This window comes from Diceros bicornis, chromosome 4, assembly GCF_020826845.1.
Source record: "Diceros bicornis minor isolate mBicDic1 chromosome 4, mDicBic1.mat.cur, whole genome shotgun sequence".
In the NCBI taxonomy this organism is placed as follows: domain Eukaryota; kingdom Metazoa; phylum Chordata; class Mammalia; order Perissodactyla; family Rhinocerotidae; genus Diceros; species Diceros bicornis.
The window spans coordinates 35,288,651-35,305,048 of NC_080743.1; the positions used below are offsets into that span (position 1 = coordinate 35,288,651).

A 16,398-nucleotide genomic window follows, 5' to 3' on the forward strand; every position below is an offset into this window, starting at 1 on the left:
AGCACAATCCAGTGGGATTTATTCCAGGGATACAGGGACGGTCCAACATCCACCAATCAATCAACGTGATACACCAAATTAACAAAGTGAAGAATAAAAATCACATGATCACCTCAATAGACGCAGACAAAGCATCTGACAAGATCCAACATCCACTTATGAAAAAAACTCTCAATAAATGGGTATAGAAGGAAAGTACCTCAACATAATAAAGGCCATATATGACAAACCCACAGCCAACATCATACTCAATGATGAAAAATTGAAAGCGATTCCTCTGAGAACAGGACCAAGACAAGGATGCCCACTCTCTCCACTCTTATTCAATATAGTACTGGAAGTTTTAGCCAGAGCAATTAGACAAGAAAAAGAAATAAAAGAGATCCAAACTGGAAAAGAAGAAGGAAAACTGTCACTATTTGTGGATGACATTATTCTATATATAGAAAACCCTAAAGAATCCACCAGAAAACTATTAGAAATAATCAATGAATACAGTAAAGTTGCAGGGTACAAAAGCAACATACAAAAATCAGCTGCATTTCTATACACTAATAATGAACTAGCAGAAAGAGAAATCAAGAATACAATCCCAGGGGCTGGCCCCGTGGCCTAGTTGTCAAGTTTGGCGCACTCTACTTCAGTAGCCCAGTTTTGGTTCCTGGGTGCAGACCTACACCACTCATCAGTGGCCATACTGTGGCGGTGACCCACACACTAAATACAGGGAGACTGGCATAGGGCGAATCTTCCTCAAACAGAAAATAGGAAGATTGGCACAGATGTTAGCTCAGGGTGAATCTTCCTCAGCCAAAAAAAAAAAAAAAAAAGAAAGAATACAATCTCATTTACAATAGCAACAAAAAGAATAAAATACCTAGGAATAAATTTAACCAAGGAGGTAAAAGACCTATACGCTGAAAACTATAAGACACTATTGAAAGAAATTGAGGAAGACATAAGGAAATGGAAAGATATTCCATGCTCATGGACTGGAAGAATAAACATAGTCAAATGTCCATATTACCTAAAGCAATCTACAGATTCAATGCAATCCCAATCAGAATCTCAATGACATTCTTCACAGAAATAGAACAAAGTCCTAAAATCTATATGGAACAACAAGAGACCTCGAATAGCAAAAGCAATCTTGAGAAAAAAGAACAGAGTTGGAGGTATCACACTCTCTGAATTTAAAATATACTACGAAGCTGCAGTAATCCAAAAAGCATGGTACTGGCAGAAAAACAGACACACAGATCAATGGAACAGACCCAGAAATAAAACCACGCATCAATGGACAGCTAATCTTTGACAAGGGAGCCAAGAACATAAAATGGAGAAAGAAAAGTCTCTTCAATAAATGGTGGTGGGAAAACTGGACAACCACATGCAAAAGAATGAAAGTGGACCATTATCTTGCACCATAAAGAAAAGTTAAATCAAAGTGGATCAACGACTTGAATGTTAAGACCTAAAGCCATAAAAATCCTAGAAGAAAACATAGGCAGTATGCTCTTTGACATCAGCCTAAGCAGTATCTTTTTGAATATCATGTCTACTCGGGCAAGGGAAACAAAAGAAAACATAAACAAATGGGACTACATCAGACTAAAAAAGCTTCTGCATGGCAAAGGAAACCATCAACAAAATGAAAAGACAACCTATCAACGGGGAGAAAATATTGCAAATCATATATCCGACAAGGGGTTAATTTCCAAAATATTTAAAGAACTCATAAAACTCAACAACAACAGAATGAACAACCCAATCAAAAAATGGGCAGAGGATATGAACCCAGACATTTTTACAAAGAAGATATACAGATGGCCAACAGGCTCATGAAAAGACGTTCAACATCACAAATTATTAGGGAAATGCAAATCAAAACTACAATGAAATATTACCTCACACCCATCAGAATGGCTATAATAACAAGACAAGAAATAACAAGTGTTGGAGAGGATATGGAGAAAAGGGAACACTCACACACTGCTGGAGGGAATGCAAACTGGTGCAGCCACTATGGAAAACAGTATGGAGATTTCTCAAAAAATTAAAAATAGAAATACCATATGATCCAGCTATCCCACTACTGGGTATTTATCCAAAGAACATGAAATCAATAATTCAAAAAGATATATGCACTCTTATGTTCACTGCAGCATTATTCACAATGGCCAAGATGTGGAAGCAACTCAAGTGCCCATTAATGGATGAATGGATAAAGAAGATGTGGTATATATACACAGTGGAATACTACTTAGCCATAAAAAAGACAAAATCGTGCCATTTGTAACAACATGGATGGAACTTGAGGGTATTATGCTGAGCAAAATAAGTCAGACAGAGAAAGACAAATATGGTATGATTTCACTCATATGTGGAAGATAAACAAACAAACACATAGAAAAAGGAGAACAGATTGGTGGTTACCAGAGGGGAAAGGAGTGAGGGGAGGGCAAAAGGGGTAAAGGGGCACATATGTACAGTGACGGATTAAAACTAGACTATTGGTGGTGAATGCAATGCAGTCCACACAGCAATTGAACTATAATAATGTACATCTGAAATTTACACAATGTTATAAGCCAATATGACCTCAATAAAATAATTTAAAAAATTGATATCCCCAATACACATCCTTTGTAATTTCATGAATTTTGGTTTGAGTTCTCTCAGTCTTTCTTTCTAGAACTATTGTAGCATATCCTTGTGTATCAGTCTCTTTATTCCCTTAATCATTTTAGGTATGGTTTACAAGGCTCTTCTAGATATTCTTAGCAAATAGAACAGAAGGAATCGGACCACATGTGAAATATAATTTTGATTCTAGTGTCATTCTTGATGTATCTAGCACATTTCTGACTTATTACCAACAATTCTTCATTAAGATATTTGTTCAGTCATTCTTATTCCTTGTCTTCCTGTCTTAACCAGTTCTCAGTCCATAATAAAACATCACCCATATACAGAAGACACACATATAGAGGCCTTTCACTTCTATAATGGTGGAGTAAGGACCTCTGGAATTCTGCTGCTCCATAAAAGCAACAAGTATACTGGCAAAAGTTGTTAAAAATCAACTTTTTCAGAATAAAAAGGCTTGCAACAGCCAAGAAGTAATTATTCAGGAAAATGGCTGAATCTCATTAAAAACAGTGAGTTTTATGGTATTTTAACTTGCTCTATTCCCATCTTCCTTTCCTCAGCTCAGCATTAGCCTTGAAAATTACCAGCCTTACAGCCACAGGAAGGTGCAGACCAAGTTTGTAGTTCCACAAGAAGCTACATTCCTGAGAACTGTCACGATTTGACTTGTCCGGCAGCTACTTGGAAAGATCCCTTTCACAAGGGCTTGTGTTTATTAGACTTGTCTCAGAACTTGCTCAGGGTGCTTGCTGAAAATAATCCACAGCAATTATTTAAAATAATAGCTGGCTGAGCCAGTGATAAAAGTTGGGGCAAACAAGAGGTTGGCCAAACATCTTAAAAGGAAGAGCTGGGGAATGAGAAGTCCATACAACTCATTATAGAGTTGCCACATTATTTTACATAAAATACCCAGGTTTCAACAAAATATTATAAGACATGAAAAGAAACAGGAAATTATGGCCCATACACAGGAAAAAAGCAGTCAACAGAAATCATTCCTGAAGATGCCTGGATGTTGGACTTACTAGACAAAGACTTTTAACCAACAATTATAAGTTTAATTAAATTAACAATTAAATGTTCAAAGAGCTAAAGGAAATCATCTCTAAAGAATTAGAGGGAAGTAGTAGAAAATGATGTCTCACCAAATAGAGAATATCAGTAGAGATAGAATATTTGAAGAAATATTGCCAAAAACTTCCCAAATTTGATGAAAAACATTAATGTACATATGCAAGAAGCTCAACAAATTCCAAGTAGAAGAAACTCAAAAGAGCCACACCTAGACACATCACAATCAAACTGCTGACAGACAAAGACAGAATCTTGAAATCAGCAAAACAAAAACCACTCACAAGTGCAGGAAACCCCATGAGATTAACAGATGATTTCTAGTCAGAAACCTTGGAGGCCAGAAGGCAGTTGAATGACATATTCAATGTGCTGAAAGAAAAAGACTGTCAATCAAGAATCTTATATCTAGCAAAACTATCCTTCAAAAATGCATGCTCTGCTTTGGTGGCCCAGGGTTTGAGGGTTCGGATCCTGGGCACAGGCCTACACACTGCTGATCAGGCCATGCTGTGGTGGCCTCCCACATACGAAATAGAGGCAGATTGGCAACAAATATTAGCTCAGGGCCAATCTTCCTCACCAAAAATAAATAAATAAATAAATAAATAAATAAATAAATAAATAAATAACCATTCATAAAAAAAAAAGTTAAGGAGAAATGAATACATTCTCAAATAAATTAAAACACAGAATTCATTGCTAGCACATCTGCCCTGCAAGAAAGATTAAAAGAAGTCCTTCAGGCTAAATGAAAGGACATTAGACAGTAACTCAAATCCATATGAAGAAATAAAGAATACCCTTTGTAAAGGTAACTACATAGGTAAATATGAAAGATAGCATATATGTATTTTGTTTGTAACCTTTTTTTATTCTATCTGATTTACAAGATAACTGCATAAAGGAATACCTAAAAAATTGTGTTGATGGGCTTATACTGTTTAAAGATGTAATATATACGACAATAATAGCACAAAAGAGGAGAGAGGGGATGGAGCTATACCAGAGCAAAATTTTCATGTACTATTGAAACTAAGTTAGTATTAATCCAAACTACATTGTTTTAGATTACTATGTTAACTATAATCCTCAGGGCAACCACTGATAAAATAACAAAAAAATATATATTAAAAGAAATAAGGCAATTAAAATAGTACATTAGAGATATCCATTTAACATAAAAGAAGGCAGTAATGGAGGAATACATGAACAAAAACCACGTAAAACATATGGAAAACAAATAGCAAAATGGCAGACATGAATATTACCTTATCTGTAATTACATTAAACATAAATGGTTTAAACACTCCAATAAAATGGCAGAGATTGGCAGAATGGATTAAAAAAAATGATTCAACTATATGCTGTCTACTAGACATATTTTACATTCAAAGATACAAATAGGTTGAAAGTAAAAGGATGGAAAAAGATATATCTCTTCTGAAAAGCAAAGAGAGTTGGAGTGGCATTACTAATATAAGACAAAACAGAATGCAAACTTTTGTTTTAGAACTTTGTCAAACGCCTTTTTAAATTTAAGTATTTTTCTTCTTTATCCATACATTTGTTCCTACAAATTCTAAGAATAAAAATAGTTTTACTGCCCCTTATATAAACACGTTACCTTCTGTTAAATTATTCTTCCTAACATATTCAAATTTCTATTCTCAGGATCTATTCTATAGGACAGAATTTTGCTTTCTAGCATTTTACGAAGGGCAATACAGCATATATTTTTTTCCTTGAGTTGAGATTTATAGATATTAAATTGGAGAAAAAACACAGAATTCAAGAAAGCTCTTAATATTTCTTTAAAAACTTCTGAAAAACTTTAATCAAATGATTTGTTTCTCATTTAAAGAACTATTAGATTTTCATAAGGAATGAAATGATCTCCTTTTCCAAGAACCTTAAAATCTTTTATCAAGCATATGGGTCTACAGAATTAATAAGAGATAGAAATTAAGAAATGGTAATAAAAAATCTAAAATCTAAAGAGTAATCTTGGTCTTGGAAAGAAGGTATCAATAACTTAAATGTGCATAGTACTTTGCAGATTTTAAAGGCATTTTCTATACATTACATTATTTAATCCTTACAAGAACCCTTGTGAGATGGCAGAGTAAGTAGTTACCCTCATTTTACATATTAACAGGCAAAGGCTCAGTAGAGACCAAGTGAGTCATAGTTAAGACAGCTTATAGTTTCAGAGCCAGGCTCTTCTGATTTGAAGTCCATTGCTCTTTCCTTCATCCCTCAATGCCACTGGAGACATAAATGTAAGGTACATCTATGTTATTACAGTTCTCTTCTAACTTACAAAGCAATAATAATGAGAACTACAGGGAAAGAATGTTCAGGTGCCTGAATCAGATTCCTAAAAGGGTCTTAAAAAAAAAAAGATCTTTAATAGTATAAAACTATAGTGGGAAAGAATCTATGTATTCATCGTAACTGCTACTTCCAGAAACCTTTAAAACTTAGTTCAGTACCCAGAGGTCTTTCTTTTTTTCCAGAAAGTGCAAGAAAGAAAAGGGATAGAGGGATGACTAAGGCAGAAGAGGGCTTTTTATTTTTGTTTCAAGCTTTTTTTGGATAATTTTTTAACGGTTTTGAAAATTATTTTTCGATTCATGTCTTTTTGTATAATATTTTAATCTTTTCTAAAAATACAGGCAAACTGTCAGGTAATGGTGAGTCAAATACACTTGCATTCTTACGAAAGTCATTTTTAGTATAGTAAAGAGAACTTAGACTACATGACGATTTTAAAATAGTTTGGAAAGAAGCTGTAAGTTCATACATTAAATGCTCTTCAAAACACATGGTCATATCATTTTAACATCTTTTAGAGGTTAATTGCTCTTTTTGAGCTGAAATAAAGGGTGGGCAGTGAAAGGAGTTTTTAAAAGAGGAAAAAATAATCCTTAATAAATAACATAGAATAAAATAGAATTGTGTCGCCAGCACATGGGTCACACAAACTAGTTTTACCTTATCGCTTTAAAAAAGCATTATATGTTCTAGAAAGAAATTTCTCCATTTAAATAGATTCCTACTTATTTATACTCAAACTACTTTTACATTTACTTAGAAAAATTTTCAGAATAACTTACCATTCTTTAACAGTTACTTCTCTAATCCCTTCTCCAATGTCTGAGAGTTTGAATTGAACAATCTGTCCCTGTAGAGCTTTAAAGACAAATGAGAAATGATCTCATTAAATCTGTAATGTATTGGTAATAGATGCTTTTACATCTAAAATTAGAAAATATTCTCAAGCAGAGGCAGAAATTATTCCATTTTACAGATAAAGCATTTTATAGTTTTTAATAGCATAGCCAATATTCATAATCATCAAAGATTTAAATAAATTATTCAATGACACAGACTTACTGACACTGCCACAGAACTTTTCTAACTTCCAAAATAATGTTCTTTTACAAGAGTATAGAAGGCCCTCTGACACACGAGATTTTGAAACAATAGTGATGAACAAAAAATAGAACAAGACATAGTGTAAATGGAGACCCTGCTGGATCTCCTTGCTTTATGTTATGAAACTGTAATAACCATTAACAGCCTGCTTTTAGATCTCTTTTGACTTCATATAACTATTATCATTCTTGGTGGCTAAAGATCAGGCAGATACATATCTAGAAGACTTGATGGAAAATTTTTATTTGCCCAAACTGTATTATGTCAACTTATCATTAAATTTTAGGCTTCTCTTTCCTCTCTCCATTTTTTTTTTTTTACCCCTTTTCAAGTTTCTACCCTCTTTTTATAATGCTTAGATGCCAATGATACTTTATGGTAATTAGCCCCAAGAGAGAAAGTATTTCTGGTCAACAGAAAGTATGCATGGACCCTCTCACATTTCCAGGTTAACAAGTGGCTCTGAACTGATTCAAGAGTGCTCCTCTATTTTTCGACTGCTGTTAATCAAAATTTCTCATAAAATATACAACATAGCTTTGACTTAACAAGTAATTCTAGTTTTAAGACTTTTTTCCCTGAGGAAATAGAAAGGTACACAAAGATTTGTCCTCAAGAATAGTTATCATGAAGAAGTGGAAACCAACCTAAGAAACCAAAAAATGACTAGTAAATACATTGACACCTCTATACAAGCAATATTATTCAAGGAACAATCTGTGCTATTGGAATATCATGGAAATATGATAGTGTATAGCATGGTTAGGGAATGACAAACAGTTCTGTATGGCCGAAGAAGGATATGTAGCAAGAAATCAGCCCAGATTTAAAAAGGCTTTGTGTGCCATGCTGAGGTAAGGTGTCTGGAATTTATCCTAAAGGTAATCAAGAGCCAATGGTAATTAAATATGTCATAAATTCTTTGCAGCTGCTCCCATAAGATGTAGAGTTTATTTTACCACCACTACTTAAATCTGTGTTGGCCCATGACTTGCTTTGACCAGTAGAATATAGCAGAAGTAAAGTTGTGCAAGTTTTGAAGCCTAGACCTCAAAGGACCTCACAGCTTCTACCTTCTCCCTCTTGGAATACTGTCTTGAGAGATCCCCATGTAAGAAAGCTGATCTAGTCTAGCGGAGGATGAGAGAGGCCATGTGGAGGAGAAATGAGATGCCCCAGCTGAAAACATGCACCAGTTGTTAGACATGTGAGTGAGACCATCTTGGACCTTCCAATCCAGATGATCCTCTAGCCAAATACAGTTACATTAGTAAGCCCAGACGAAACTAGCAGAGGAGCCACCTAGCCAACCCCCAGAATCCTGAGAAATAAGAAATCATTATTGCTTTAAGCCACTAAGTTGTGGGGAGGGTTGTTATTTAGCAACAATTAACTGATAGGGAGTCCCATCTGCTATTTCAGATCTGTAACTTTAGATCCACAATTTTAGAAAAAAATCTCTCTGGCAAGAGTATGGTGGATGGGACTGGGGAAGGGGTGGCAGAGAAAGCAGTTAGGAGGCTATTGCAGGTTAAGAAACCGAAGTATGGAACAGCTTTCAAAGTTGTCTGAAAAGGAGAAGACAGATTTAAGAAATATACATGATACAAATTAATAGATCTTGGTAATCAATTTGATGTGAGACAGGAATCAGGATGGCTCTAGGTTTCCAGCTTAACTACTCACTGTGTTAGGGAATCTAGGAAGAGGATGTATCCCAAAAACCCAGAGCAGTGCCTTGGCACACAGGAGGGGATCAATAAATATTTGTGTTGAATGAATTTATTCTCACAACAATACAATGAGTTAGACACTATGATTACCCCCATTTTCCAGATGATAACACAGAGAGAAATTAATTAACTTGCTCAAAGTTACGCAGCTAGCTTGGTAGACCAAGAACCCAAAGTTCATGATAAGTGTTTAGACACTGGAACAGGGTGAGTTTCTGCTTGAGTGACCTCTATTTTCTCCAAGAAGAGAAAAGATCAACTTTGGAAAGCAGAAATCTTTAAAAAAATGGCAAAGATAAAGTTTACATATCTTAGGTGTTGTGGAAGATGACATATAAAAGATATGGAAGGATTGATTGATCTCAGGGGTTGGATCTGCCTGGAATTCTCCTATTTTTCATTGCTAGCACAGATGAAGGTGCTCAGTATCTGTCAAAAGCTTAATGAGAGCCAGCCCTGATGGCCTAGCAGTTAAAGTTCAGTGTGCTCCACTCTGGCAGCCCAGGTTCAATTACCAGGTGCAGAACCATACCACTCGTCGTCAGTAGCCATGCTGTGGTGGTGGCTCACATAGAAGAACTAGAAGGACTTACAACTAGAATATACAACTATGCACTGGGGCTTTGGGGAGGGAAAAGGAAAAGAGGAAGATTAGCAACAGATGTTAGCTCAGGGTGAATCTTTCCCAGCAAAAAAAAAAAAAAAAAAAAGCTTAATGATGTAACAAAAGCCTAGGGCTCTTTCTCAGAGTTCTAAAGAGACCATCAGAAAAAAAAGTTTTAGTGTCCTCCCATACCTAATACTTAAAGCCTCAAGTTTTTTAGAGGGTAGAAAAAGTTGGGGGAAAGGTAATTAAATGATAAAAGCCAGAGAACTTTCTATTTAGCATCACCTCAGCCTGGTTTCATTACACTGTCTTAAGATGACAGATTAAATGCCTCATCCAACAAACAATAATACAGTGAGTACAAGATGTACTAAGTCAACAATTCACTTTGACTGAGAAAGTCACATCAATGTTGACTATTGCACTTAAATGAGTCAGATGATAAAGAACAAGACAACTCATTCCCAACATTATGAAGACACAAGTGTTAAGGGGAAGTATGTGAAAGGGGGGTGAGGGTGGGGGTGCAAAAAAAAAGAAGAAAATGAGAAATAGATAGATGTGGGCAGAGCGAGGAGGACCGTGCTAGAAATAAAAGGCCAACTTTTTTTACTTTGATAAGTCTTCAATTACTTTTAAAAAAGTACTGAATAAGATACAAAACATTATTTCATATAGACTTTAAGATCATACTTACCAGCAGTTGTTTTCAGCAACTGATGTGGATGACTATACTTGAACGAAGGATAACCAAAGAAACACACATATTTTGGCTTCAAAACATGAACATGACTACATGTTTGAAAGTAGTGAACACAAAGCTAGAGATGAGAAAACAAAAAAAAGTAAAAGCCTTTATAAATTATCTTAATGGCTTATCTCTGTAAGCATATTTTGAGTTTCAAGTCTATTCTAAAAGAATAATCACTGTCACAATATAAACAGTGTGAAATTATTTAGGCTGAAATCAGAATACTTGGCATCAGTGCCAATCAAGTTTATGAAGATTGGTTATTTCTTAGGTATTTCTGGTCAAGAGATCAAAGGAACTCAAATCTTAGTACACAGAGAAAATTTTGTTGTTCTTTTGTTTAGTAAAATTATATCCTTTAGAGTAGATTTGTTCATATGTTCATGATCCTTGCCTAAAATTCCTTATGAAAGTAAATAAATTTTAACATATTCTGTATAAACACATCAGCTCGTAGGTGCATTGAGTCATTAAAGACTTCCTGACGTAAAACTACTCAAGAATTCAAAAGTGACTGTTAGCATCTAAAAACACTGAAAAACACGTGTAGTATTGTAGCCAAAGGTTTCTTATCGTAATTCATAGATGTCTCTTTAGATTTAACTATTTTATGTAACATCTTAGAATAATAAAAGACAACATGTTATAGAAATAAGTAGGCCTAAATGAATATTGATACATCAAGACATCACTCGATCTATCAAAACCTAAGTGTCTGAAAGGTAGAATATTTTATTTTGAAAGTTAACATTTCAATGTTATTAATATGTGATTAACTACATCACACTTTTAAACGCAAAACACAGAAATTTCTAACCTTCTTAGTGTATCTGAGAATTTTGGTATGTACTCGAAATTTTTTCATTTATGTAGGAGAGAATTACCTTTACTTAAAAAAAATTACTATATCATCATGTGCTTTATACTCTAGTGGTGAATAGCCCTTAAAATTTAAAAGTTCTATTATAATACATATTATGCTATTCAGTATAGTCATGTTATAATACATATTTATAAATAGGAATTTTGTTCTTTCTCTTATAGCAAATAATATAAAAACAAATATTTAGTTTACTCACAGAAATAATACATTTAAATTCTTATGTGATTTTTCACTGAAATTTCCGAGCTGTTACCGATTTCTGAAGGCAAAGAAAAACTGACGATCCCTTTCCTAAAATATGAATAATCTTAAATCATACATCTTACCTTTACTTTAAGGGATCATTCTAAAGCGACTAATCTTTATAATATCTATGTTTTAGTCTTATTAACACAAACATTCTGGCTATTAACATAAAGCCTAACAAAAATATCTAATATTGATACTTACAACTTATCAGACAGGGAAAGAATTCTCTTTCCCAAACACTCCCATTTTGTTTGTCCTCCCTTTCTCCTACAACTCCCACCACCCTGGCTCTTAGTCAACAACAGAATCAAAGACGTAAATCAACCTCTCCATCAGACATTATAAAATTCAGGGACAGTAAATGAAAGTTTTGATTATATACAGTCACCTTGATACAAATACAATAGTTCATATTTTTAAAACCTTTGAAAGAAAATTAAATTACTAGAAGGTCCTACCTTCAACAACTCAACTTTTATTGAGGAACTATTAATGGGTCGAGAGAGGCACAAACTATCGAACTTAACATGTATTGAGCATCTACTGTGTGCTGGATACTTTAAAGGTCTTTACATGCATCATCTTCTTTATGTCTCACAATTACCTTCTGGAATAGGCAAATTAGCCCTCTTTAACACACGAGAAACTAATGATCAGAAAGGTAAAGTAATTTGTCCAAGGTCACACAGCAAATGAATGGTAAAACTCAGCTCTAAAACCAAGTAAATTTGACTCCAAAGCCTAGGCTTATAACATCACATTGTTATAAGTAGGAGGATTGATCCCTGCTTTCAAGGCCTTAATAACCTAGCTGAGACAATAAACACACACACACACTCACACTCATGTGTGGGCATGTGTGCTCTAATATTTTGCAGTAAGTTTAGACAATAGGTGTTAAAGGAGTTTGAGGGATTTTTTTTTTCAGGCTGGGTTGACCTGGGAACACTTCCTGGAGGAAGATCTGAGCTGGGTCTTGCATAAGAGGTATTAATAATTAAAGAGCAGAAGGGCACTTTTAAGGCAGAGGAAACAGCATAAACAAAGTGACTGCAGCAGGACAGTGAGTAACTTGATTTGGCTTGATCACATTTATAAAAGGGAGCGGTGGACGTAGGTCAAATTATTGATGACTGTCAATTATTGATGACAAGTCAAATTATTGATGACTGTAAATGTCAGGATAAGGAGTGTGAATTTAGCCATTATGGGTTATTGAAGAAAAAAGATTAAGAAATCAATATAGTTGTAGTTTACTGATTAGATTATAACAGGTAAAACCAGGAGAGAAAGAAAAAAATTAAGAAACTGTTACAGTGTTTGAGCCATGATATGACAGACAGGCTCCTGCCTGAGGTGATCAACAGTAGAAAAAGAAAGGTAGCAATGTAAGTGCAGCTGGCATCATGTAATCAACAGCGACCGAGTCGCTGTTAAGAGAAGGCTACAAACATCAGTGAAACTGTTGAAAGGAAGGATAAAAAGGCAACAGAAAGGAGGAGAAAAAATAATTTTTCAAGCTAATAATAATAGGAAATAAATAATAATTCAACAGACAGTTGTTGAGCACTCCTAAAGATAGGGACTGTGCCGGGCTCGGGAATTCAAAACTAAATAAGATACAGAATATAGTCCCTGAATTCAGGTTGCTTACACTTTACTACAAGAAGACAGATAAAATAGAAACATTCAATATGATTCGGTAAGTTAATCAAGAGTCAAACACATGATGTCCTAGATGAGTATAAAACACAACATAATCAGGTCATCTTAATAATTTACTACAGGTGATAAGAGCTCTTGTTGATTATAACAGATGGAAAAAACGGAGTGTTCTTTACTGAATTGTTCAACAAATGTTTACTGAGTACATACTATGTGCCAGGCACTTGGGAGTAGAGAACAAACAGATGCAATTCCTTCCCTTATGGAATGTACAGCCCATACTGTGAAAGATAAAGACAAGTAAACAGGTGATTATAACACAGTGTTATAATGGGGGAAACAGAAAGTATTAAGGGAACACAAAGGAAGGAACCTACCTGGAGAAAGCAAACTTGAAGTAAGACCTACGGGATGAGTAGGAGTAACCCAGCAGATGAGGTGTGTTGTAGATAAGGCCATAGGGGAGTAAGGCAAGAGTATTGAAAGCAGAGGAAATACACGTGCAAAAGGTCTAGAGTCCGCAGTCAAGAGAGAACACAGTGTGATTGATTAACTGAAGTTGTCTGACGTAGTTCTAGTGTAGTTCAGTGTGGGGTAAGGGTGAAGGAAGCGTCCAAGTGGGGGTTGGGATGGGTAGGTTTTAGCAAGGAATGAAGCCTGAGAGATTGGAAAGGTCCAGATCATAAACTGCCTCAGTCATTTGAATTTTGGACATTTTGCTGAGGGCAGTTTTAAGCAAGGAAATGGTATTCTCAAATTTGTGTCTCTTTTATAAGATCACCCTGGCTATATTAATGGAGAATGGATTGGATAGGTACAAGATTAGAAGCAGAAAGTCCAACCAGGAAGGACCAAGATATCTGTAGTTGGGGGTGGGATGGAGAATAGAGACTAGATTTTGGAGAGATTTACAGGCTAAAATCAAAAGAGAAACAGGTTGGAGGGTTTAGTTCTGGAGCCTAGAATCTGCTGTGCCTTTGAGGCATTATGGCAGACACTGTGAGATGACTAAGGCTAGCTCCTCCAAGCTCCCTTAAGCTGTGGCCATGTAACACAGTTCTAGCTAGTCAGTCTGGCTGCACCAACCCCCTTCTCTTTCTTTTTTTTTTTTTTAAGTTTGTTTTGTTTTGTTTTTTTGTGAGGAAGATTAGCCCTGAGCTAACATCTGTTGCCAATCCTCTTTTCGCTAAAGAAGATTGGCCCTGGGCTAACATCCATGCCCATCTTCCTCTACTTTATATGTGGGATGCCTGCCACAGCATGGCTTGATAAGCAGTGCATGGGTCCACGCCTAGGATCTGAACCTGTGAATCCTGGGCAGCCGAAGCAGAGCACGAGAACTTAACCATTATGCCACCAGGCCGGCCCCCCTTCCTCCTTCTTAAACATGAAATTGAAGGAGCCCTCTTGTGACCATGAGGGAAAGGCCAAATGAATTGCTGAAATGACAACCCTGATAATGATGAGCCATGTAATCAATGCCATCTGCCATCTAACTTTGGGATGTTTTGTATGCAGAGTTAATTAATTTCCTATTTATTGGTTGGGTATTTATTACTTGTAGCTGACAAACAACTAAAACACATGCAGTTGGAGATTTGCAGGACAGGAGGATATATATAGGTCTGGAGTAGAGCTGGCTTGAAGACTGAGGAACTTGGGGAATCATCAGCATATAGATGGCAACTAAATTCAAAGAAGCGGTTGAGATAACCCAGGAAGTGCAAGAAGTGCAGAGGCCCCAAGTCAGAGCCCTTAGAAACAGCAGTATTTAAAAGTGGGGCAGGGAAGTAGGAGGACAGTGGGAAGCAGTGGCCAAAGATAGAGGAACAAGAATATTGGGAAGCTAGTGTCACAGAAGTCAAGGGAGAGCTCTCAAAAGAGAGGCCAATACCTAGTAAGGTGCAACTCTCAAGCTCTACAGTATCCTCAGGGAACTCTTCTCTGACCTCCAAGACCTGTCCTACCTGTTCCTGTACAATATGCACTTCTCATGCTGTGTTGCAATTGTTTAATGTCTTCCTCCTTCCCCCGACCTCTATCACAAGGCTGTCATTAATCTCTGAGAGGGCAGGGTAGTGTCTGTCTTATTCATATTTGCATCTCCAATGCCTAGCATAGTACATAGAGGCCCCTTGAAAGGTTTTGTAAAATCAAGGGCGACCACTGTTGGAAGATCTGGGCAAGAGGAGACCCAGGAAGAAAAACGCTATGCAAATAGGATGAAACACTACGATGACTGGGATCTTAAATGTTTGGTGCTAAAAGACTGTGTGTGAAAGAGGAGAATTGCAGGCGAGATGGTGGTGGGTGCTGGCTCTGGTGATAAAAAGGTTGAAAAGACGTTGGTGCAGACGTAGAAGACAAGAACAGGCCCAAAGAAGGAAGCTCGAGCCTCTCAGCTCCTCGGAGGCAAAGACCCACGGTGTTAGGCTTTGCTTGACGGGTCTCTTCCTCAAGACTGAGTTCCTTGAGGGCAGTGGTCCTATTATCAGTGTCTGGCATAAAGTGGGTGCTCAATAAATGCTGAATGAATACATATATATCTCCGTATCCCCAGCGCCCATCACAATGCCCGGCACTGGATGATGCCCAATGAAAAGCTAACGGGCGAAAGGCTAGCTGGGCCCGTGGAGAAAGAGCTGGAAGGCGCCCGAGTCGCGGTAGAAGCGCGCCCAGGTAAGCGGAGGGAATGGGTTTCCAAACCCGCCGGCTCGCCTCCAAGCCGGCCGGCTCGCCTCCTTCTCTGCCCTTCCTCTTGCATACATCCCCCCACCTCTCCATCACGCGTGCCCTGTACGCGTGGCACTCGGAGGACAAAGTAACACACCTCTCCCGGACGACTCCGGACAAATCACTCCTTCCCAACCTCAGATGTGCGCCAAAACACTTACCAGCCGTCCAGCATTCTGGCTCCAGGTCCTTATCACACGCACTGCGGCCATTTTACTCCGGATATGACAAATGCTCCGCGGTTGAAGAGTCGCTCCGCGGGGCCACCTATCCGGAGCCGGGCACCGCGCCTCCCCCTGAGCGGCCAATGGAGAGCGAAGGGACGAGCCTCCCACCGAGCAGCCAACCAGGGAGGGGCGGCGCCTGAGAAAAACCCAAGGGGGTGGAGAGCCCCTCGGAGAGGAAAGGAGCCCCAGGGAAGGGCAAAAACTGGGGAGGAGGGCAGCGCAAATTTAATTTCAGGGACAAAGTTGGGCAAGGCACTGCTGTGTAAGTACATGTGCACTGTGTAAGTACGTAAGTACATGTGCTGTGTAAGTACACGTAACACTTATCGTAACCGCCTGGATTAAAGAACACAGGACACTTCTATACTTTGTAGCAAGGCTCT

At 37.2% G+C, this 16,398-nt stretch overlaps 1 protein-coding gene across 2 annotated transcripts in view; it reads right to left on the reverse strand.

Moving 5' to 3' along the window:
- Window positions 1-16,038, reverse strand: part of DBT (dihydrolipoamide branched chain transacylase E2) — a 40,458-nt gene extending 24,420 nt beyond the window's left edge. The window contains exons 1-3 of one of the 2 annotated variants that reach the window (XM_058538627.1): window positions 15,950-16,038; window positions 10,205-10,328; window positions 6,846-6,921 (exon numbers count right to left, since the gene is read on the reverse strand). In XM_058538627.1, the coding sequence (XP_058394610.1) occupies window positions 6,846-6,921; window positions 10,205-10,328; window positions 15,950-16,000 (251 nt within the window). In that variant the 5' untranslated portion in view covers window positions 16,001-16,038. Of the gene's footprint in view, window positions 1-4,010; window positions 4,059-6,845; window positions 6,922-10,204; window positions 10,329-15,949 lie in introns of those variants that run through there. The other variant, XM_058538628.1, reaches the window with a different exon arrangement.
- Window positions 16,039-16,398: the final 360 nt, after the last annotated feature.